Here is a 25,565-nt window from a genome sequence, read left to right on the forward strand (position 1 = left end):
GTATCGGAGCATAGAACTAGAACACAGTGTGAGGATTCACTCAGAGAAGCACATCCCTCCTAATCATTTCTGGTGATTACATCCATCTGTGTTTGCCCCATAGTGACAACTGATCTGCGTTGGCAGCAGCGCAACCCCATCCCATCTTTCAGTGTCAACGGTTGAGTACTCTGTGTACTATTATTATTGTTGTATGATCATCATTATTGTTATCTGGTGGTATTGTGTATCAAGTCAATAATCGTTTCCGACCGTTTTAAACCAATGCTTTCTAAATCAAATTCCACTTGTATGGATTCAAATCTATTATTTATACAATACGATAAAAAAATTTACGTAGGTTTTTGTGCGTATGTAATATGTATGTGTGTGTGTGTGTGTGTCCATTATTCCCTGCGGTTCCCCCTTGTGGTTTTATCTCGCCCTGGTCCGTCGAGCATAGCACCGCCAGGAACGGGATTTCTGTCGTTTTCATTCTCACACACACGCACGCACGCACGCACGCACGCACGCACGCACGCACGCACGCACGCACGCACACACACACACACACACACACACACACACACACACACACACACACACACACACACACACACACACACACACACACACACACACACACACACACACACACACACACCATACCTTCCCTCTCTTCTTCCAAGCTTGGCTCAGTGTGTGGTTGGAGTGCTCACTGGCCATCTCTCTCTCTCTCTCTCTCTCTCTCTCTCTCTCTCTCTCTCTCTCTCTCTCTCTCTCTCTCTCTCTCTCACACATTCGCTCTAGTGCTGCTCTGCTCGTTCTCTACAGGATGTGACCTCATAAAAGTGTGCGGCGTGGATGTAATGAACTCTTATCCCCATTACACTGAGCCAAGCACATCTGACATGTCTTTAAGAGCCCGGTATAGGCTGAGAGAGAGAGAGAGAGAGAGAGGCAGGGAGAGAGAGGCAGGGAGAGAGAGGGGTGATTTGGTGGCAGCAAACCATTCCCATTATTGTGCAGAATTTGATCTCTCTCTCTTTATTTATCTATCGCACTCTCTTAATATATCGTCTATGGCTCTCTTCTATTGGCTATGGGTTATTTGTGGTGTGCTCTGTCGTTCTTCAAGAGTGGGCTATCAAAGAAAATCGGTAGTAGGGTAGAATTGTATTCAAGTAAATTTGACTTTTTTGTGTGTGTATTCCACTTTGCTAGCACTTTAAATTGTAAAAAACACTTTTGTCACTTAAAGAAAAAAATTAAAACAGGCAGGGATGATGAGCTAGCTAGCAAGAATCTGAAATATTAGCGTTTTACTGCTCCAAACTACAGCATAGGTGAAAGTTTCCCCTTCCCACAGCAGCCAAAACAATCTGTAACAGCTTACATTTTATGCTGTTTTTGCACAAGATGTCCAATGTATAAGTTGTCCAACTCGTTAGGGTTTATGATATGTGTGTGTTGGCACACACGCACTCTCTGTCCTCTCTGAAACTTCCCCCATTAAAATTAAAGAGGTGTTTTAGAGGTTTACGAGGTGAGACTTGGCGGCTCTGGGAATTGTAGTCAATTCAACTCTCTCTCCCTCTCTCTCTCCCTCTCCCTTTCCCTCTCCGTGGAGACGGCTAATGCATCTTGTCCTCTCTCCCCTCCCCCCTCCCCATCGACCTCCTTCTCCTCACCCCGGGTAGCAGGGGATCGATACCCTGGCACCAAGGCCATCTAGGCCAGTAGTGACACTCACAGGAGGAGCGCGGCGAAGGGGGACATTAACAAATGGCCACTCTCCTCTCAAGCCCATTTATATACATCAACCCCGCAACACACACACACACACACGATCACACACACTCCAACACACGCAGTCCTAACCATAGGGGACCCCTCCTGTGTAATTCTGTAATTACAAGAGCAGGATGTGAGGGAGTGTGCTCGTTGGAAAATGTGCGAGTGACGTTCGTTGTCCTAATTTCACGCTTTTTCGTTGTCTCTAATTGTTGCCCAATTTGTTGTTGTTGTGAGGAGAGTGTGTGTCTCTGGCTGTCAGGCTGTGTGTGTGTGTGTGTGTGTGTGTGTGCGTGTGTGTGTGTGTGTGTGTGTGTGTGTGTGTGTGTGTGTGTGTGTGTGTGTGTGTGTGCTCACCCCGTTAGCTACTTCAGGATCCTTTTTTTTTTTTATAACAACGTGTTTATGGGCTCCGGGAGAGTTAGGGCAGTGCTGGCCAATAATTGGCGCCCGTATTATTCAGTAAGTGTTGGGAAAGAGCGGCGCGAGACAAGAGACAGGTCTGGCCCGTGAGAAAAGGGAAAGAAGGAGAAAGGAAAGGGTAGGAAAAAAAACACTATGTTGCGGGAGCTAGGCAGGAGGAGGAAGAGAAAGCAGCAGTGGGTGCAGGGCAAACAGAATGGAAGGAAGAGAGGAAGTGGACTACAACCACAGGAAGGAAGCCCATGGAGGGAAGGAAGGGAGCAATTCATCTCAGCTAAAAGGCCAAAAGGCACATTATTTATAGGCGGTCCGGTCTTTCAAATCCTTTAGTAAGGAACCAAAGGCTAACTTTACTTCATTCATATATTATAAATAATGTAATATTAATGTAACAACAATTGTAATCGGCTGATGTCATGACATTTTGAATGAGGATTTCACGATAACAAGAGACACAGCCGTTAACGCCGCAATAATACATCTAATCAAGTACACACAATGGATTTGTTATAAACGTAAGGAGGCAGGGCCCTGAAAGAAAGAACAGTGTAGAGAGGATGGATTGAACGGTGGCCGATGCTGACCCATATTCTCTTCTCTCTCCCCCCCCCCCCCCCTATCACCCGCCACCCCTCTTTTCCGTCCCCCCCTTACCCCGACCCCCCCCCTCACAGTCATCCTGAGTCCGTTCGGCCTCAACGGCACGCTGACGGGCCAGTCGTTCAAGCTGTCGGACCCGCCCACGCAGCGGCTGATCGACGAGTGGAACCAGTTCTATCCCATCAGCCCCGGGGCCAAGGAGGGCGTGGCCGAGGGCATGGACTGGGAGGACGACTCCCTGGCCTCCGCGGAGGTCCTCGTGGGTGAGGAGGACTCACCTTTGTTGTTGTTTGTTTTTTGTTTGTTTTTCCTGAGGGGGCCGGGATTATAGTAGCCAATCACGGCGTCGCTGTGAGTGACGTGGTGGTCCTTCAGACAATGACGCCTTAAGTTTCTGATACGCTGCCACCAAAAAAATTGAATTATTGTTGTTTCTATAAAGGCTTCTATAAAAACATTTCATGAAAGTAAAGTGAGGAATAAAACAGCACTTGGCTGGGACTGGCATTACTCGGCATGATAACAAATGTGTTTCTGCATTGGTGATGATGCGGTGCAGCCATGTGTGGTGGCTAAAAACCCAGCTTTAGTTTCCAATCCGGTGCCACCACAATGAACGTGGTATCTATTATCATTTTTCTCTTATTAGTTAAGAGAGGAATATATTTTAACTCGACGGGGACTCACTTTAGTCCAAACGATAGAGATTTTGTATCATTTTTTGAATTGGTGACAATGCTGCGCAGCCAATTTGCCGCTGCTATAAACCAGGCTGGAGTATAAAAGAGGAATATTATATAACTTGGCTAGACCTCACATTAGGTGACAACTCTTCTCTGTCTAGTCTCTGTTAAGTGAGCGAGCGCTCCACGTGGCGTGACGAAGGCTCTCTCTCTCCGGGTTGTCTCCAGGTGGCGTGCGAATGGTCTACCCAGCCTGCCTGGTTCTGGTGCCACAGTCCGACATCCCGGCCCCGCCCACCACCGGCTCCTCCCACTCCACCACCGTCTACCCCGGACACCAAGTGCCTGCCTCCCAGCGCGAGCCCGCCATCTCCTTGGTTACGCTGACCCCGCCCACCTCCCCCGAAGAAGCTCAGACAGGTACTGCACACACACACACACACACACACAAACACACACGCACACACACCCAGAGTCTTTGGCTGAAGCCCCAAGGCTGTTTATCCGAGTAGTGAGGCCGTGTCAGGTTACTCCTTAAAAGGCAACATTTATAATGGCAATAAGTCCAGTACTTATTGAGCTTGTGTTACCGCTTTATGGATAAAGGGAGTAGCCACTCAATGCTAACGAATCAGGACACCAGCTGAATACAATGAAGGTGATTGGATGAATTGCAATTAACCTGCACAAGTCATGGCTCCTGATTGGCCCCGTGCTGTTCCATGGCATTGATCACGTTAATTACATAAAGAGGTAGTTGTATTGTTAGGAAGGGGGTTAATCAAACCAATCTTTTCTCAACAAATTCATTTCGATGTAAAATTGGACATCTAATGTAAGTAAGCTCAGTTAACAAATGTCCACTTCAGACTGAGGGGGAGGGTCGCGTTCAGATAGAGCTTTATGTTTTTAAATAAAATACTAATTGACACAACATCTAACAACGCCACGACCATAAAGACCAACCCGCCCGGCCTCTGACATTCTTCCCCACCCTTGCGCAGTAGACTCCCGCACCGCCCAGAAGTGGGTCAGGCTGTCGTCGGCGGCGACGGACGGCTTCGGCGCCGACACCCCCACCCACCACGGGGGCAAGGTCCCGCGCCGCCTGGCGGGCCAGGCGCTGGAGCGCGTGTGGCGGGAGTGCAGCATCAAGCGGACGCCCCACAAGTACGTCTCGTCACATCGGCAGAATGTGAATGTGTCCGTCACAGTGTACCGGTCAGGTACTAGTGTTGGTTTGGGTGTCTCCCAGCCGGACGAAAGGTACCGGGTTCGATCCCCGATGTCCTTAACATGATCTCGGCGGGATGCCTAACCCGTACCTGCTCATGATTGGCTTGTATCTTAATTTCACTTAAAGTCGCTGTGGATTCATTTATCTTAATAGTATATATTGGTCTTATTTGCCTTTTATATTGGTCTATATATTGGATGTTTTTTGACCAAACTACCATTAATCAATAATGTGACAATGCCTGGTTTGTGATCTATATATACTTTTAAGGAGACACCACTTATCAGTTTTTTATGCTTAAATAACATTTTCATACAGTTTAATGTTCCAAGATAAAAAGATAAATAAACGTAAGAATGCTAAGCGCCCAGCCCTGTATATAGACAGCTTTGATTTGAAGCGATGCACCCTTTTGTATTGTCAGTAATCATACACATCGAACACATCATTATCTTCTATGATGATACGTTCCACCAGTCCCTCCTAAACATGTAATGCCACCAGGGTGTAATTAAAGTTGGCCCTGGCGGTGGTGTCAGCAGCGGTAGCCGTGCTACAGCGCTGCAACATCTCTGTTTCGGGAGATAGGGGGACAGACAGGTGTGTCTGTACCAGGGTGAATATCACGGGGATATCTTAACTGGCATCTCCAGAAGGGTTTCCGAAAAAAACCTCTTTCTCACTCCCCTGTTGGTTCACAATGGACGCCAGGTGTATAGATTGCTCGAATTTCTCAACCAATGATTGAGTATTTAATCAGATGCAGCAGCAGAAGCAGCTTGAATTTAGTTACAGGTCAATAGTAACCAGGTGCTAATTCATTTCCTAACTCATTGAAAAAGTCAAGGGCCCACAGGTAGTCTGCAAACATTGGGATTCGATCCCAAAACCTTTAGTTTGGGAGTCAAACACCCCTAACCACCATCACTCTACTCTGCCCTCTTTGCATTTATTCTTTGATTGAATATGTGTGCGGGGGTCCATTTTTCTTACATGTCGTGTCTTTGTTTTCCTCGTCCAGGCGGAAGTTCCCGGCCACCACCAACGGAACGTGTGAGGAGGATCTGAACGACCGGCTGGGCTCCTGGGACTTTGTGGAGCCGTCACAGAGGTCCAGCTGCAACTGTTCCAGGTAGCGCTCACACACAAACACGCACGCACATACAAACACACAGACACACGCACACACACAAACGCACACACGCGCACACATTATCTCTGAAGTTGTATGAAGGTTGGTTTAATCTGTTATTTGGACTGTTCTATTCCCCGGCCTCCGACTGTTTGTTTGATTGTTGGTGTGCCGAGTTGATTGCCTTGCTCAAGGGGCGTGAGGAAGAAGAAGAGGCATGCCACAAGGGTCTGTTGATTGTGTGCGTGGGTGTGCGTGCGTGTGTGTGTGTGTGTTTTCTTTTGTTGCGATGTCACCAGTCATTCTTTTTTGTATTCGTATACAAAGACTATTTTGAAGTCCAATAAAAAAGCTAAAGCAATGTCCTCCCAATACCCCTTTCGGAAACGTTCCAGCAGCATTTCCTTTAGAACCATCGCCGTTGATTAGGTCCCCATGTCATATCGGTATTTCCGAGAAACTCCCACAAACGTGGCGGCAAAGGAAGGAAAAAGACATGTCCGCCACCGCCGAGCATGTATCGCTTAAAAACAAAAATCTGCATAGATCCCGTTGGCTGTTTGAGGAAGCAATGCGCCAAAGCCCTCAACAAATCAGGTGACACATCCACGTCCCGGTCCTGTGCCTTCTGTTAACGTTTGGAGCCCACCCAGCTCCACCGCGCCCCCCCCCCCGCCCCCTCCTCCCCCACAGCCCCGTCCTCCCACAACCACACCCACGCCAACGATGGCCGTGGTGGGGCGTTCGCTGCGGCACCATCGGTCCCGGGGAAGCTCTGAGTCAGCTGCCTCTCTGGTCCTCGGGGCCAACCGAGTGTCTGCGGGGAGGCTGACAGGCGTACTATTCTGCGTAGTTTTCCATTCATCTCCATTGTGCGTTAAGTGACAGCGCTGCCAGGGGTTTGGATCACGGCGTGCTGGTATGTTTGTGTTATTCGCCCCCCCCCCTCCCCCTCCCCCTCTGATGGGAATCACTTTGAGAGGGCTGGGGGATGGAGAGAAAGAGTGAGGCAAAGAGATGGAGGGAGGGAGAGAGATACAGAGTAATAGTGATACAGAGGGATGGAGAGAGATACAGAGGGATGGAGAGAAATGGTGAGAGTGACACGGAGGGATGGAGAGAGAGTGATAGGGAGGGATGGAGAGGGATGATGAGAGAGCAACACGGAGGGATGGAGAGAGACGATGAAAGGGTGATACAGGGGGTTGGAGAGAGATGAGGAGAGGGACAGAGAGGTAGAGGGAAATGGTGATCCAAAGAGGCAGACAGAAAAAGTGATACAAATGGAGGGAGAGAAACGAAGAGAAGTAGGGGTACAGAGAGGGGGACGGAGACAGGGAAGAATGGTGATACGGAGAGAAAAGAGAGATGGAGAGAGAGAGACGGAGAGAAATAGCGACAGAGAAAAGGGAGAGTGAGAACGATGGAGAGAGAGAGAGAGAAGTTCGACCTCTGGCAGAACACTTTGGGGACACCACCAGGGCAAAACAGAAGTCGTGTGTGTTTCTGTGCTTGCGAGTGTGTGTGTGTGTGTGTGTGTCTACACGGTTGCTAATGTTGACAAATGGACTGGCGGTACGTGGCGTGGGTTAATGTGTGCACTGGTTTAAATGTCGCTCGTCTTTGTTGTTGTATTTTTTGTGCGCTCCTCAGACTGTCTGGCAGCAAGAGGGCAGTTGCCCCCCCGTCCTGCTGAGAGGCAGTCTGTAGGGGCCGCGGCTGAATAGGCTGCAGTCAGCAGTATGCCTTGTAATGTCTCCTCTTTCTCACACACACACGCACACATACACACACAGACGAGCGCGCACACACACACACACACACACACACACACACAGACGAGCGCGCACACACACACACACACACACACACACACACACACACACACACACACACACACACACACACACACACACACACACACACACACACACACACACACACACACACACACACACACACACACACACACAGACTTCCCTTGAAGAGCTGTCTCAAACAATTCACCTTGACACCCGATGTGACTGGTTCAGTTGTGTGCGTGTGTACATCCGCCTGTCTTAGTCAATCTTGGTCTGTTTCATAGTGTGTGTGTGTGTGTGTGTGTGTGTGTGTGTGTGTGTGTGTGTGTGTGTGTGTGTGTGTGTGTGTGTGTGTGTGTGTGTGTGTGTGTGTGTGTGTGTGTGTGTGTGTGTGTGTGTGTGTGTTGTGTGCATGACCTCTGCCTCTCTTTGCTGATGCCTTCCACCAAAACCACATGCTCTTTTCTTACATTCTTCGTAAACCGATGTACACTTGCCCAAAGAACAAAACCAACCTGAAACACAAACAACCACCCACAACCACACGGGCCCAGTGTGAATCCGAGGTCATGTGTTCTGGATGGAGTGCAGGGCAGCAGTTCAAAGTTAGTATGGTGGTGGTGGGGGGGGGGTATCAGGGGGCCGCTGGGCTGTGTGTGTGTGTGCGTGTGTGTGTGCGTGTGCGTGTGCGTGTGCGCGTGCGTGTGTGTGTGTGCGGAGACTGGTAATGGGCTAGAAGATTCCCACATCTGGGTGACATTGAGGTGGGGAACCCCCTCTTTCTTGCTGTGTGTGTGTCTGCATGTGTGTCTTGCTATTGTGTGTGTGCGCGCGTGTGTTCTTCTTCTTTATCGTAAAGGCGTTATTGCTCTCTTTTGACGTTATGGCCCTCTTACACAAAAGTCTAAAAGTTGACATCGAGGCTACTTTATCCTCCATATGGGTATTTATTTATTTTATGCTGCTTGTTTTTTATGTTGGAATTTTTGTAAATCACTTTGGTCAGATACTCGCTGTGCAAATCTTTGAAATGCCTTTTGCTTTTGGCAGTTTCATTGCATTCTGATGTAGTGCTGCCTGTGTGTTGGTGCGTGTGTGTGATGGGGCTTTGGTTTTGAATAAATGCGCTGTTTGTCTTCTCTTTGTGAGATACAGCGTGAAGTATTGAGCACATTATGAATCTGTCCCTTGTGTTTGTGTGTTGGGGTGTGTGTGTGTGTGTGTGTGTGTGTGTGTGTGTGTGTGTGTGTGTGTGTGTGTGTGTGTGTGTGTGTGTGGGGGTTTGGGTGTGCATTCGATCTGCTCAGAACTCGATACCCTTGCATCATAATCACTGTTTAAAGTCGTTGTTCCCTGCCTGCTAATTGGTCAGAAAAAGAGTGGCGTAGCGGTGGCCATGATGCCAGCAGCGAGGTTAATTTAGGTGACTGATATCATATTTCTGGGAAGGTTTCCATCAAGCAGCACAAAGACAACAAAACAAAAAACGACAGAAATAAAAACATTTGGAGATCATTAAGACGCGTTGTGTTAACCTGACTCGCTGTTTGTCTCAACCCCCCCCTTTTGTCTCAACCCTCCCCTTCCCCCCCCCCCCTCCCCCCATTAGATACAAGACGGCCAAGCAGCGTTCGGGCGGGGCCCTGGCTCCGCCTCCATCGGGGGGGCCGCCCTCCCAGACTCCCACCAAACACAAGGCCGGCGGCGACAAGTCAGAGAAGGCGGACAAGCAGCAGAAGCGACCGCAGACGCCGTTCCACCACCGCGCCCCCGCCTGCGACGACGCCCCCTCCATGGAGAACGGGGAGAATGGGGGCGGGGCCAGACTGGCGCTGAGGGGCCAGGACACCAATGGCAACGGCAACGGCGCCGGCGGCAACCGCTTCTCCTCCGTGCGTGCCGGCCACGCCCCCAGCCTCGGCGACACGCCCACCCTGTCCAAGCCGCCTCCCCCGCATCGGCACGGCTCCGCGGTGACCGGCGGCGGCGGCGTGTCCTCCTGCGCCTCCTCCAACGCCGCCGAGGAGCTGGACGGCTCGCCGCCGCCGCCCCCGCTCAGCCCCCACCGCCCCTGCGACGAGGCGGGGAAGACCCCCGGCAGCCCCGGCCCCGGCAGCCAGCACTTCTACCAGCCGCCCTCCGAGCCCGGCGCCAAGGAAGGGGAGGAGCCCCAGAGCCAGCACTACCACCAGGGCCTCCGTCCACACGACCACCCTCACCCCCAACATCAGCAGCATCAGCACCCGGGCGCGGCCTACCCAGAGACCCCCGAGGCCGCCGTCTACGTGGGCGCGGCCGTCACCCACGCCGAGGAGGACGGCCCGCCCACCCCCTGGCGCTTCTTCAACCTGCCCCGGCGGAAAGAGGACGAGCTCCGGCCGCCGCCGCTGTTGCCCGGCGACAGGCTGATGCGCGACGAGGCGCCGTCGTCGGCCTCGATGGACGGCCAGCCCGTCTCCGCCACGGAGTGAGTGACGTGCGTGTGTGTGTCACACACACACGCACGCAGACACAACGAACGCACTCACACTCACACACACAATCACACTCGCACTGGCTCGGCGCACGCAAGAGAGGGAGATATAACGGATGTTGTTGGGCGAGCGAGGAGCTTGGCATCCCCGTGCCCTCCCACCTTTTCAACACTCCGTGTCAACAGGCACTCTCAGCCTCTGAGAACACAATGACCAGTCTCTTTCTCTCTCTCTCTCTTGGACTCTCTCTCGCTCTCATGCTCTCTCGCCCTCTCTTTGTCTCTCTCTATGACTCTCTTACTCGCTCACTCTCCTGCTCTCTGTTTCTCCCTCTCCCTTATACTCAGAGTGTTTGTGGCTGGCTTTTCGTCGCACCCACACAGCATGGTAATCTCTCTCTATGTGCCCTTTTGACATCACACATCACCAATGTGCACGGCCAGCACTTCGCTTTGAATCCCAATAGACCAGAGACCCTGTCGCACACACATACACACACAAACACACACAGAGTGTGCAAGCGCCAATCACACATGGCACAATAAGACACAGCATGTAACACACAAAGTTACACACATGGCATTTGAACAAACACAAACACTTTTCCTGTCTGAGCAGAGTTGAAAATACTCAAAACATTACGCACAATGTTTTGTGCATAATCATGTTTCTGTAACAAAGGACATTAACTATAGTATCTATCATGTTGACTTGTCTGTGAGGTGTGTGTGTGTGTGTGTGGGGAGGGGGGCAAGGCAAGATGATCATCATGTGTTAGGGAGCGTTTGGCTTGAGGAAGGAGAGGGAAGTGTATTGAGGTCCACTCTCACACTTTGAAGTCCATGAATGAGTTACAGTCTCACAGAGCCTCACACTGCACGGTCCCCAAACATCCAGCTAGAGCCAACCTTCTGAAGGACATGTCCAAGGTCATGTTCGGTGAAGTTATTAGAAAATACTTGATCAATAATGAGTTTCTCTGCTGCTTCTCATAAGAGAATCAGCAGTGTGTGTGCGAGAGAGAGAGAGAGAGAGTGTGTGTGTGTGTATGTGTGTGTGTGTGTGTGCCAGTGCCATTGCCTAACACACATATCATCAACCCTAATGAGTTGGACAGCTTATACATTGAACATCTTGTGCCTAAAGAGCATAAAATAAGCTCTAACATAGTTTGGGCTGGTGCGGGAAGGGAAGGATTTCTTTCTACTCGAAGGAAACTTCGATATATCTGATGTTTTGTGTGTGTGTGTGTGTGTGTGTGTGTGTGTGTGTGTGTGTGTGTGTGTGTGTGTGTGTGTGTGTGTGTGTGTGTGTGTGTGTGTGTGTGTGTGTGTGTGTGTGTGTGTGTGTGGTAGCCTGTCCTCCCAGGGTCCAGGTTATTGGGTCAGTGGGTCAGGGTATTCTGGTGTGTTGTAAACCCTGCTGCTGCCACTGGGCTAATCTCCGTCTTGCCTCCATGTGTGCAGGGTGGGTGCGTGGGTTGGGGGGGGGCGGGTGGGGGTCTATGTTAGGTCCACACACACACACACACACACACGGACACACAGTAGAATTCTTGAGAGTCTTGTGATGTGTGAGGTTGCTGCCAGGCATTCCTCTTAATGGAGATTTCTCTGAATAGCTTATCATCCAACTACAAAAACTCAAGATCACAAATGTGCTTAATAATTGACCACAATTACGACTATGAACTTTAAACTGCAAAAGCAAGGCAATGATAACCAACAGCATATCCTCGGGTATGCGAATGCAACAATGTTCGACTTTAATCAGATGATTAATTGATTGGATTGGAGTGGTACAGCAGCCCAGGGAAGGCTCGATGGAGGTCAGTGCGGGGTCGATGCAGGCAACACCATCTTCCTCCTCCGTCACTCCCCACCTGTCTGTCCTCCCTGGGAGGTCGAGGCGCAGGTAGAGTGGGCCGGATCCTCAGTCCTGGGTTCAGTTTCACTTCTACACCGGGCTTACCCACGAGGGATGCAGGCGTTCAGTTTTCAACAGTTATCCACTTTCTGCCTGAGGCCACTATTTTATGCAGTCACGGTGTGGTAGCTAAGAATATCGGCCAATATTGGCATTGGATATTGGTTTAAAAAAGACAAGACGCTACTCAATGCGTCGCAATCTGCCAATTGCAACGCCATCCCGGGCGCTAAGCGAAGGATACATTTCTTACCTTTTTTTTGGTTGCGATTTTACCAACCAGACTTTAGCCAGTGTCAGCAACCGTTACAAATCCAAAGACACATTAGAATGGTGGTGTTAATTAAATGCATTTCATTCAATTGGTGTACAATAAGAAGAACAGCTGTTCCTCTTTATGCTCCCTCAACCCTAGCCAATCACACTTCTAACTCTCTCTCTCCCTCTCTCTCCCCCCTCTCCCTCCCAATCTCCCTCCACACTCTCCTCCTCTCTCCCCCGCTCCCTCCCACCACCCTCTCCCTCTCTCTCCCTCCCTCCCCCCTCTCCTTCCTAATCCCTCTCCCACTCTCTCTCCCACTCCCTCCCTCCCCCACCCCCTCCCCCTTCCTCCCTGCCTCCCCCATCTCCCCCCCCCCCCCGATCTCCAGGGTGATGGCGGGCTCCCTGTGGCCCCTGAAGGTGTCGGAGGAGCGGCTGCAGATGTACCGGGCGCGGCGGGACCAGTACCTGCTGGCGGTCGCCGCGGCCGAGCGGGGGCCCGGGGCCTCGGAGGACCCCTACGCCTTCGAGGAAGAGGACGCCAGGTGCACCCACTCCGACAGGAAGGACAAGGAGGGCGGCGAGAGGGACCCGGCCAGGAAACACAAGGTGAGCTCCCCCCACCCCGCCCCTGTGACCGTGTGGCGGTCAGAGGGGTGTTCACGTCCCCCCAAAGGCCTCAGCCTGCCTGGATAGACCCTTTATTTTTTTACCGTGATTGTCAGCTTTATTATGACCCTGTTATATACTTTTTAGCATACTGATGTTTATATCTACTTTTATTTTTTGGTGTAGCAGATCTTTGTAGCATATGAAGCCCTAAATAGTTGACTGAATTTCGGTGCCTATTGTGTAACTGTGTTCGTCTGTGCGTCTGACAATACTAAATAATGCATGACGAGCCCTGACTTGAACTGCTTTGGAAGTGGCCTTGGATGAAAGCTAAAGGACCCACAGATCCATCGTGTTCTTTACTAACAGATGTAAAGAACACGACGGAAGGGGCTCCTCTCAAACATATACACACACTTATACGCACGGCTCCGCTCTATACGTAGCTCGACTGACCTTTTTGCAGTCATTTCTGTGTCTATTTGTAGTCTCTCTGGTGATTTGCCTCCGAGCCCGAGTGTGCGTGTGTTTGTTTGTACGTATGCATCTCTGCCTGTCTGTCTGTCGGCCTGTCTATCTCTCCGCCTCTCTTGTTCGTCTGAATGCGTGCGTCCCTCGACTGGACCAGGGGTGCCATGATGGGCATCATCAGTGGGGAGGTTCCGGCTGTCAGCTTAAACACTCTGCGCCGTCGAGTGTGTGTCTGTGTGTGTTTGTGCTTATGTGCATGGGTGTGTGTGTGTGTGTGTTTTATCTCCCCAGTAATCCCCTACACACTCTCAAGGGCCCGTATCACTTCAACATCAATAATGTTTCCGGAGACACACACAGAATCCCACTCTCTCTCTCTCTCTCTCTCTCTCTCTCTCTCTCTCTCTCTCTCTCTCTCTCTCTCTCTCTCTCTCTCTCTCTCTCTCTCTTTCTCTTTCTCTTTCTCTTTCTCTCTTTCTCTCTTGCTTGCTCTCTCTCGCTCTCTTTTTTTTCTCTCCCTCTCTTTTCTTCCCTCTGTTTCTGTCTTGGCGCGTACAGAATGTTTTTTTACATGCCATGTCATAAATATTGATGCCATGGATCATATGGAATATCTTACCATGAGAAGAACGCGTTCCCACACCCACCAGCCGTGCCGCCTCGGGGCTCGTAGAAAACCAAGGGAAAAACACTGAAAGGGACCGAGCCACCTAATGCGGCAGAAGACACGCTCCTCTGAAACGTGTCAGGGAGAGGCGGTGGTCATCAGCAAAGAATAAAGCAGAAGAGACAGCGCGAGGGAGAGAGGTCGGAGGTGAAGGGAGACTGAGGCTGAGACTGAGGAAACCACGTGATCATCTGTAGGGTGACCCGTACTCTCCCCGGCCCGGTCCTCACTCTTCCTCGCAGTGGGCGCAAGCGAGGGCGAGAGACATGTAGAGAGAGTTAAAGAGAGAGAGAGAGCTACCCCGTGTTTTCCCCACACAGTCTTTTAGACTGACTAAGAGCGGTGAGGCAGAAGCTGGTATGCCGACGAATTGAAACACACGCGAGGGCGCACACACACACACACACACACGCACACACACACACACACACACACACACACACGCGCACGCACACACACACACATACACCCACACACACACACTGTGTCAGCCTTTGAATATTCCCATATTCACGGCAGGTCTTTGGATGGGTTGTGTGAAGGTGGTTGCCATTAGCTACCGGTCAGGTGCAACAGGGTTGTGTCTGAGCTACAGATGAAAGCCCCCCCTTCGCACCCACAGATTGAGTGCGGGGGGGGGGGGGGGGGGGGGGGGGGGGGAAGCAGTGTAATGAAATCGATGGCTAGACAGACACATATTCGGGTTCTCAGAGAGAGAGGACCCTCCCATTTATTGACATCTGTGGTGGCGGTGTGAGAGGTCATTTCTCTGGATACGAAATTTTCATTCCGATACATTCTCTCCTTTCTATTATGTGTGTTCTTTTTCTCGCCGGTGTTCTCTCGTTCTCTCTCTCTCTCCTCATTCTCTTTCCTCTTTCATTCTCCCTCATAGCTCTTATTCTCTTTCCTCTGTCTCTCGTTCTCTCGCTGTCTCCCTCTCTCTATTAGGGGATCACTGTTTATGGTTAGCACCTTTTCATAATAAAGAAGGGTGGAATATGATAGATGAGAGAAGGAAGAGAGCAGTGGAGCTCTAAGGTTACCTGCTAATAACTTGACTTCGTGACTGTGAGTGGTATCTGCACTCTTTTTTGGAGTGCCGGTTCTCAGCTAACTGCCGTCGAGTCTTACTTTGTAATATTTCTACGAATGTGTCTGTTTAACCTTCGGGGACCTGTGTTTTTATCAGATTGAATACTTTCGTTTTCATCCATTTTCTTCTTTTATGTTTTGCACCTTTTTGCAGTTGCTTTTGTCTGAGTTATGTTTGAATATTTCTCTCTGCCTCCCTCTCTCTCTGCACTCTCTGTCTTCCTCTTTCTTCTCAGGGAGATGATGGAGGAGCTGGTCCATCAGATGGTAAGAGACATGTACACACGTACACACACACACAAACACCCACACAGACTCTTCCAGTCGTAATAAGTCACTCAAGCAAGAGATTGAATTTGGCTTCATCTTTATTTGGCAGCCGATCTTGAAGCCTGTAGGTGCACTGTGTGATCTTGAGTCAGCAGCTTTTTGTGGTTACGTTCAGTTTCCTAAAAGGCCTAGAATATGAATCAATTAACAAGTTGAGGACAGCCTGTCTTTAAGGAGCAGTTAAAATAATGATGACTTAATGACCAACTAAACAATTAACGATAATTTTCAGTCATTTACGTTGTGTTTACATCCTAAGTCCTTATGTTAAATAAGGAAATCTCGTCATCAGCCACTAACCCTGTGTGTGTGTGTGTGTGTGTGTGTGTGTGTGTGTGTGTGTGTGTGTGTGTGTGTGTGTGTCTGTGTGTGTGTCTGTGTGTCTGTCTGTCTGTCTGTCTGTCTGTCTGTCTGTCTGTCTGTCTGTCTGTCTGTCTGTCTGTGTGTGTGTGTGTGTGTGTGTGTGTGTGTGTGTGTGTGTGTGTGTGTCCCACAGACTCTCAGGCAGGGGGCGCCCAGAACCGCATCCCTTACACCAGCCTGATCCACGTGACGGACCTGGTGGTGTCCATCAACGACCTGGACAACCTGTTCAACTCTGACGAGGACGAGCTGGTGGTCAGTACAGCGGGGTGGACGTGCATGCTGTGTCTGAGTGTGTGTGTGTGTGTGTGTGTGTGGGTGTATGTGTGTGTTGTGTGTGTGTGTGTGTGTGTGTGTTATGTGTGTGTGTGTGTGTGTGTGTGTGGATCGTTGAACTGAAACAAGTCTCAAATTAAGTATGAGGTCCTACCATACCTAGAATCCAACAAAAGCCGACTTATCACAGCTGGGGGGAGGATGGCTCTGCGGCCCCTGGGAGATGGCCTCCCTAACCGCTAAGCATGCTGGGTATTTCTTGTCCTCCACAGCCGGGGTCCAGAAGAGCGCTCAACGGGACCGACGACAAGTACGGCTCCAGGGACGGGAAGCCGGGTAGCCTGGACCCTGTGTCCTGCATCAGTACGTAGCCCCCTGACCTTAGACGCACGCACGCACGCACGCACGCACGCACACACACACACACACACACACACACACACACACACACACACACACACACACACACGCGCTGAATTGAGAACTCCACTGAGAACCAAACCCGTACCGAACTAGTACGAATTTTATCTAACCTGCATAAATATGTGGTGATAGAATTACATCAATTACGAATCATCCATTTGATCTCGCTCCGAGGACAGCGCGTTCCCAGTTGAACGGACGTTCAGCGCTCCGAGCGAGCTCTGATGTGAAACATGGAGCAGCAATTATCTTTTCATAACATGACACGGGGAAATAAGAATCAAACCATCGGGGACTGACCGGGACCACTGGCTGACCAGAATCCTAACTGTTGCCAGACGGCGCTTTTCAGATTGCTCAGAGAGCAAAATATTTATTTGAAGTTTGTTTCCACTTGTTCTGTCACTCCTGTCCGTCATGCAGCGGCCCTGGCTCCGCACACACCAATTCACGCGCACACACATGCACATACACTCACAAATACACATTGATGCCCAGCTGACCCCCTGCTTTGTTCTGTCGGGTGTGTCATTGGGTGGCTGCCTGCCTGTCTGCTTGTTTGTTTATCTGGCTGTATGTCTGGCTGTATCGCTGTTTTTGTTCTGTTGTCTGTCTGTCTGAGGAGCTGCCTGTGTGTCTGTCTGTCTGTCTGTCTGTCTGTCTGTCTGTCTGAGTGGCTGCCTGTGTGTCTGGCTGCCAGTTTGTCTGTCTGTCTGGCTGTACACCTGTTTTCCTATATATGTGGCTGTCTGTCTGTCTAATCACCAAAATCTGTCGTGATGCTCTGTTTCCGAGTGCCAAAGTATCCTAAAGACTGGTCTCGACAGTCCCTCCATTTAACAGATTAATAGAGTATTTGGGGAAATAAGAACACGGTTAATGTCGTTAAATGTGGAATTCCTTTAGGCACTGTGTGTGTGTGTGTGTGTGTGTGTGTGTGTGTGTGTGTGTGTGTGTGTGTGTGTGTGTGTGTGTGTGTGTGTGTGTGTGTGTGTGTGTGTGAGAGTACATGCACACAAGTCACTTAGGATGCTCACACAGTGCTCGGCCACCTAGTGGTGGGCTGGATGGTTTGTCCCAAATTGTGCGTCAGTTCAATTTTAGGATAACATTATGTGAACATTGTAATTGAATTAAATTTCGGCCAATCTTTCTTGCTTGTATGATCGTATACAATAACCGTAATTTATCGCAATTGAATTAATTAAAATTTGAATACACATTTTTATGAAAATCAAATCTATATAACTTTCTCTAACAACCACATAGCCCAATCTTATCATAACACGACTCATAACACGTTCGCCCAATCCATCCAATCCATCGTCCCGTTCTGCTGAAGGACACGTCAATGACATCATCATCATCCTCCTCCTCCTCCTCCTCCTCCTCCTCCTCCTCCTCCCACAATAACGTTGTGTCCCGACTCTAATATCCAGTTTTTACTTTGAAATCCCACACCGTGTTATGGAAAGCGAGCTTTGCTGCGAGAGGGGCCCTTTTCCCGTTGCTATGGTGCTGCTTACTGGCACCGCAGCGTCCCCTCGTGTCTGTGCCAGTCTGCTCGCGGGTTGACTCCCACGATGGAACGGATCAGTCACTCGTCCGTGAGCCACAGGTTGGCGTCTGGGATTCGAGACACAGACCCGTACTGCAGCCGCGGTGCTCGGGAAAAGGTGGTGTATGTTCACGGTCGGAAAAAGAGCCGCAAATGAAGGACGGAGTCACGACAGCTTTTTGGATCTGACCTCGTGCGGATATGAAAGCAGCTACGCCCAATTAGGCACGGTTACCAGCTCTGATGCAAACTCGCGAAAAATCTGGGCTGGTGGAGACGCTGTCGAAGTAGATGTTGAGGGAGTGTAGAAAGTGCTTTAGACAATAAAGACAATGTTTCGCCACAGTATGCCTTTCAGCAAAAAAACACATTCTACACGCACTGGAGTCCACTTTTCAGCCTTTTTAAGTATAGCTGTCAAACTATAAGCAGTAACTACTGTATGCTGCAAAAAATGTTTGTGTAAGAATTGATTTCATTCATAATGCAGATCTACATGTTGTTTTTAAATCTTTCTCTTTTTGTCAAGGGAGTCGTTTGTTCTGTTGTCCCGGTTGTTGGGTTTGCTGGGTTGTATTCAGATGAACGGGTCACTGGTCCAGTGCATTGGAACAGTTTCAAGCCTGAATATCGCAGGCGGTTTGAAACACATAGCTGTGGAGAACTAGAACTGTTTATCCCTCAGAGCATACCACCCACTCACGAGAGAAGGACTCCATCTTCCTCTTCCTCCTCATTATTATCATCCTATCCATCGTGTCGATGGGAGGAGATCAAATCCCATGCCACTGTTTCTCATCGTCGATTTATCATGTTTTATCCTGACACATGTCGATGCATAATGTGTTGTTCCCATATGCTTTTGATGTACCTCAGTTTTTAAACATCACTCCATGCCCCAGCTAGCCAGTATATTTTGTATATTTTTTATATTTTGCTCACCGTCTAATACTTGCTTCTCCTCTCTGACTCTTCTCCGCCTTAAACTCCTCCTCATCCGCACCTACTCCGCCTCCCCCTCTCTCCTCATCCTCCACTTCCTCTCTCCTCCTTCGTCTCCTCATCCCCCTCTCTCCTCATCCTCATCCTCCTCCTTCACTATCCTCCCCCTCTCTCCTCCTCTCTCCCCTCTCTCCTCCTCCTCCTCCTCCTCCTCTCCCCTCCAGGCGACCTGCATCAGATGTTCCCCACGCCTCCCTCGCTGGAGCAGCACATCTCTGGCTACTCGCCCATGAACGCCTGCGGTAAGGACGGCAGCGGGGACATCTCCGGCATGACCTCGCTGGAGGGCGGTGGCCTCTTCAAGATGGAGGTGGAGGAGCGCTTCTGCAGCCCAAAGCCCTGCGAGATCAAGGTACGGGTCACCCACTGAGCGCACGCAAAGGCAGCTGCGGTGGTTACAAGTGTAAAATAATCAAGAGATTGTATAACGGGACATCTGGGCGGAAACATGACAACCTGGGTTACTGTGAGCTAATTCAAGGATGATTGATAGATGGACAGAAATCCTTTTCAGAAAAGAAAAAGTCGTGTGTATGTGTCATTTAATAGTGACAGAAAATGGCCTCCAACAACAAACAGATCAGATACGTAGTAAAACCGCTTTGACAGCAAGACCGTTCCCATGACCGTTGTCCTTCCGCCCTCCTCACCTCCTCTTCCTCCCTCCTCCGTTCCCCCCCCTCCCCCCCTCCTCCAGGACTTCTCCTTCGTGTACAAGCCGGAGCTGTGGCAGCCGTTCCTGGGCTGCTCCATGTTCGCGCCCCTCAAGCTGCTGCCCAGCCAGTGTCTGCCCCCCATCAAGCTGCCCGAGGAGTGCTCCTACCGGCCCAGCTGGGCCATGGGCCGGGACCTGCTCCACCCAGGGCCCCTCATGGCCTACCTCAACAAGGACGGGTAAGACCTTAGCTCCCGCTGTCCAACCCCATCCGTCCCTTGACCTGTCGTTTCAAAGCGCCACGAGACCCGGAAGTGAAGCCCCCCCCCCCCCCCCGTATTTTCTCGTGCAAACATCGGGGCAGCACACAGGGAGGTGTAGTCGCGATCATGCTGTTTGACTCACAGCTGAAAAAAAGGGAAGCGGCATTCGATCCCCCAGTGCCTGCGGGCGTCCCTGAGAGAGGATGCTTAACCCACTGCCCCGGCTGATTAATCACACGTATCCGAGATGGTTGGAAGTCACCGAAACGACAAAGTGGTAATAAATAGTATCATCGGTATTCAGATCCAGTCAAGGTTGATTCGTTGTGGGGAATCGCTTTGTAATGAAAGGGAGGGTATGTCAATATCTCGCCCCATTCAGCGTGGACGGCGTCAGAGGAATGAAGGACTACTCGATAAGAATGCGCTCTCCGCTATTATCTTTTATTGCGCGACACGGAGACGGTCTCGCGCGCAAAGGCTCAGCGCTCGCAACGAGAGCCCGATAATCGTGTTATGTGTTGAGAGCTGCCGATATCCAGCTCTTCAGCGAGACAGAGGCTGACAAATAGGGGAAGGAAGCGCCCTCAGACTGTCGATGCTGACGTGACGGGGTGTTTGTTTGTGTGTTTGTGTGTACGGGCATGTGCGGAGGTGTGTGTGTGGTTGTGCCGACTTTGGTGTGTGTGTGCTTGAGCGTGTGTGTGCATGTGTTTGAGCGTGTGAACGTGGTTGTTTGTTTGTTTGTGTGTGCAGGGCGTGTACGTGTGCATGTGTCTGTGCATATGTGTAAACAATTGTTTGTGCGTGTGAATGCGGTTGTGTGTGTGTGTGTGTGTGTGTGTGTGTGTGCGTGTCAGCCGCAGCTCTTTGTAAATACTCTTCCCGGGCATACATGGCATGTTTGGCTTAAAGTTAACTCGCAGACCGTGGCTGAATTTTAGATGAGCAGAATATATTCATGAAGTCATATCACGCGTGTTAATGATTTATACAACCCAGCGTTACCACCGCTTGTGCACATGATATAAGGTTCGCTCTGTGTGTAATACCGGAGCCCAGTCCCAAGCATTCAAGAGTGCATTATGAATATTCAAACACACAGTACTTATGTGGCATCGTAACCACTTTAAGCAGACCGGTATCAAACTATTTTCCAAACTACCGTTTTCATTAGCGACGTGTGACTGTCTCCTCCTGAGACCCCTTAAAGGAAAACAATGGCAGCATTTTTCCCCATCCCCTCCACTCCCTCTTCCTTCCTCTACCTGTTACACAGACACACACACACACACACAGACACACACAGACACACACACACACACACACACACACACACACACACACACACACACACACACACACACACACACACACACACACCCCCCCCGGGCCGTCTGTGTGGCTGTGTGAGAGCCGGGCGCCTCCCCCCCCCCCCCCCCCCCCCCCCGCTCTTAAAGACTTTGCTCTACTTCTCCTCGCTGATCTAGGCAGAGGGATGCGGGGACGGACATCTCATTTAGACCAGGGAGGATTCCCGCAGAGCTCAGCTCCGCCTTGCCTGCCACGCTATCTGTGTGCAAGGATGCGTACACTGGATGCCATACCCTCACTCTCTCTCTCTCTCTCTCACTCTCGCTCTCTCTCGCTCTCGCTCTCGCTCTCGCTCTCTTTCTCTCTCGCTCCCTACTCTTTGCATCACTCTCGATCATACTGTCTCTGTCGCTCTCTTTTCGGTGTTAATCTTTTCACCCTCCTCTCACTGTGTCTCCCCCCCAACCCCCTCTCGCTCTCTCCTCTCCCCATTACTCTCTATTTTCTGTCTCTCGCTCTGTCTCAATCTCCCTTTAGTACCCCTTCTGCACGTACATATACCCACATGATATGTCACACACAGACACACAGCTACACACTTGCACACAGCTACCCAAGCTCTGGTCTATTCCTAAGCCTTCTCTCCTCCTCCTCCTTCTCCTCCATGGTATTCTGCTTCATTTCTCATGCATGGCTGCCCGGGGCGAAGCAGGGAGATGAGTGTAAGATGCCTCCCCTGGTTGAGAGAATCGGGAGCAGCAGCAGCATCAGTGAGCGGGGAGTGATGTGGGCCCCGTAGCCTTAGCGGCGAAGCACTCAGGATCACTTGGGTTTACCTGTCAAGCGGACACACTCTTTAAACTCCACATTCTCCTCCACTAACCTATATGGCGTGCCGACCTCTCGGTTGAGGCTCTAGAGTTTAGGGTTAGTTTGAGGTGTAAGGTATATTGGATATTTATATTTTTTCCCCCCACCGCCGATATATAAATCTTGCAGTTCAGCACGTGGCAACTCTTTGCAGCGATTTTTGACTGTTTGAATATGCGTCACGTGTTAGTCTCTAGGGACAAACAGGGTGATAATGTAAATGCTCCCAGCCAGGTTGTGTTTTCTCAGAGGTCAGAGGTCAGAGTGCTGCATCCGAACGGAGTGTACACACGGGCGGGTGGCGACGCCAGAGCGAGCGCTGCGTGTTTGTTCTCTGGCGAGTATTCCCGCCTCGGAGTTTGACCCAGTTAATGTTAAAGCGTATCGGGGAGCCAGAGGTCTGCGGTAAAGGTCAGCGTATTCATGAGCCATGTCAGGACGGAAAGGCTAACAAATTGGTTGTACACACGTTTTAAAAGACGGCACATCGCTTTGATTGAATCTGTGTTTGTCCGTTCAGCGAAAGGCTCGTTTAAATAAATACAATTTCCAATTGTATTTTCTTCAAACATAGAGTACTTTTACTAAGCGTTTATTACCAAACACGCTGCACAGGTCAGGGATCGCCTCACAGCCTTTCTGCCCTCCTGGCTTATTCTGGTTCCTCTCACCCACTATATTATCCCAAGTCCCGCCTCCCCTTCCCTCCGCCTCATTGGCTGGTGTGGCCGCCCAAAAATAGATTGGGGCCAATCTCAGTGGGGAAGCCAACATGGTGGGAAGAGTTTCTCGATTTTAGAGCATTTCCTTTATCTCTTAATATCAAGGACTTTTGCACAGTTCCTACTTTGCCTCCTCTTTGTTATGTGTTATCTCTCTCTCTCTCTCTCTCTCTCTCTCTCTCTCTCTCTCTCTCTCTCTCTCTCTCTCTCTCTCTCTCTCTCTCTCTCTCTCTCTCTCTCTCTCTCTCTCTCTCTCTCTCTCTCTCTCTCTCCTACTATCTCGCTCTCTCTCTCTTACTCTCTTTTCCATCCTTAATCTCACGTGTAGGAACGTTATGTACTGTCCCACTGACTGCTCCTGTGCTGCCGCCGTGTTGGATGACCTATTTACATGCTCGCCATAGAAGTGCAGCACGACTAAGATGTTATTTGCAGTACAGCAGAACTTCTAAGCTTTTTCCCCCGGAATACAACCATGCATCTCTTATTCACCCCATTCAATGTCTTGCTATGTTGTTATTTTTATAAATGTATACATTTCCCCGATTCGTTAGTTATCATGTGCTACCACTCGGATCGCCTCATGGAGTCGCAGTCTGTTTCACGTGAACATCAGAAACACACGTTGACCCGAGATCCCCTTTGTTACCATAGCAACATCCCGAGCGTGGGCAGCGGGCTGGAGCAGGACTACGCCCAGAGCTACACTCCGCAGACGCACACGCCCTTCATGTCCAACAGCGCCCCGCCCAGCAACAGCTGCACGGGCATCCTCCCCTCGCCGGCCACGCCCCGCTTCTCGGCGCCCACGCCGCGCACGCCCCGCACGCCGCGCACCCCCCGGGGGCCCGGCAGCGTCCAGAGCTCCTCCCTCAAGTACGACAACTCGGAGCTGTACTCGCCGGCCGCCTCCACGCCCTCCACCTGCCGGCCCCCCAACTCGGTGGAGCCCCCCACCGTGCCCTCGGTGCCGGAGGCGCACAGCCTCTACGTCACGCTCATCCTCTCGGAGTCGGTCATGAACCTCTTCAAGGACTGCAACTTCGACAGCTGCTGCATCTGCGTGTGCAACACCAGCATCGCCGGCGCCGACGCGGGCGTGTACCTCAGCGACCCGTCGGGCGAGCCCCAGGAGCCGTGCAGCTGCGGCTTCAGCGCGGTGGTCAACCGCCGCTACGGCAACGGCTCGGGCCTCTTCCTGGAGGACGAGCTGGACGTGGCGGGCCGCGGCTCGGACGTGTGCCGCGAGGCGGAGCGCCGCTTCGAGGAGCTGCGGCGGGCGGCCCCCGCGAGGGCGGGGGCGTCGGGCGGGCGGCGAGCAGCTCCCCGAGGAGCTGATGCTGCTGCTGCAGGAGCAGTGCACCAACCCCTTCACGCCGCTGGCCCGGCCGGAGCCCCGCGCCAACTGCGGCGGCGGCGGGGCGGGGGGAGGCGGGGCCGGGGCGGGGTACGGGGCGGGGGGCCGCTGCGGGGCCCCGCCCTGCGTCCGCGTGGAGGAGCGGGACTACCGCAACGACTGCTACATGGCGCTGGAGCACGGCCGACAGTTCATGGACAACATGTCGGGGGGGAAGGTGGACGAGGCGCTGGTGAAGAGCACGTGTCTGCACCACTGGGCCAAGCAGGACGGTGAGTGGCTGGCAGGGTGGGGGGGCAGGGTCAACACTCAGGCCTCATTATGCCTGTACTTAAGTCTTCACTAAGTCTTTACTTAGTCTCCACCGAGTCATCACTAAGTCCTCGCTAAGTCTTTACTGAGTCTAAACCAACTCTTAAGTAGTTCCTCACTTGGTGTTTATTAGTCTCCACCAAGCCTTAACTAATTGACGCATGCACAAATTAAAAGTTAAGTGTATTGTAATTAAGGGATTCGATTAGATTTAGTTCTTTTTTGGGGGGGTTAGGATGGGATTTAGAACAGTTCTCTACTCCAAGTTGGTTCTTGATGCAGTACACATGGGTGTTAACCTCAAGATGTCATCCAGTATGCTGCGCCATGTTAAGAGCATCAAAGCAGAGTAAAGTGCGTGCACAATTTTGTCGTTTTTATATGACGACCAATCAGGTTGCAATTGTGGGGGCTCGTTTGGCACGTCACAACCTCATTGGTGCACTGTAAAACAAGCTCCTCCTCTTAACCTGGAACACTTTTTCCTGTGTGTGTTTCGGTTGATTTTACAACTGTTGTATCCCTGTCGCTGTGTACACACTCTAATCAAGTACATGTAAATAAGTAACAAAACAAATCATCTCGCCTCCCGGTCCCACTCACTCTCCGTCTGTCTCTCCCCCCCCCCCCCCCCCCCTTGTAGCCGTGGACGCCAGCGCCCTCTGCTCCCAGGACGTCCTGCGGGTGCTCATGTCCCTGCAGCCCGTGCTGCAGGACGCCATCCAGAAGAAGAGGACGGTGCGCTCCTGGGGCGTCCAGGGGCCCCTCACCTGGCAGCAGTTCCACAAGATGGCCGGACGGGGCTCCTACGGTGAGTCGGGACACACGGTTTCTGCAAAGCGTTTTATTTGGATCCATAAAAATATTGTCGGGGGCGGAGGATAAGGACAAGGCCGGGGGATATAACACATCTTTTATGAATGGGGTTTCAAAGTGTTGCACTGACGCTGACCCCCCCCACACA

At 51.1% G+C, this 25,565-nt stretch overlaps 1 protein-coding gene across 1 annotated transcript in view; it reads left to right on the forward strand.

Moving 5' to 3' along the window:
* The window catches only part of med13a (mediator complex subunit 13a), a 72,864-nt gene that overhangs the window by 35,677 nt on the left and 11,622 nt on the right, over positions 1 to 25,565 (forward strand). Inside the window, 15 exon segments of the mRNA XM_056593616.1 lie at positions 2,871 to 3,059; positions 3,708 to 3,899; positions 4,484 to 4,649; positions 5,738 to 5,848; positions 9,260 to 9,641; positions 9,675 to 10,117; positions 12,701 to 12,920; positions 15,393 to 15,423; positions 15,983 to 16,104; positions 16,398 to 16,488; positions 19,273 to 19,460; positions 19,806 to 20,002; positions 23,587 to 24,235; positions 24,237 to 24,561; positions 25,245 to 25,412. Of these exon segments, the coding sequence (XP_056449591.1) occupies positions 2,871 to 3,059; positions 3,708 to 3,899; positions 4,484 to 4,649; positions 5,738 to 5,848; positions 9,260 to 9,641; positions 9,675 to 10,117; positions 12,701 to 12,920; positions 15,393 to 15,423; positions 15,983 to 16,104; positions 16,398 to 16,488; positions 19,273 to 19,460; positions 19,806 to 20,002; positions 23,587 to 24,235; positions 24,237 to 24,561; positions 25,245 to 25,412 (3,474 nt within the window).

Source organism: Gadus chalcogrammus, chromosome 7, assembly GCF_026213295.1.
Source record: "Gadus chalcogrammus isolate NIFS_2021 chromosome 7, NIFS_Gcha_1.0, whole genome shotgun sequence".
Classification (NCBI taxonomy): Eukaryota; Metazoa; Chordata; class Actinopteri; order Gadiformes; family Gadidae; genus Gadus; species Gadus chalcogrammus.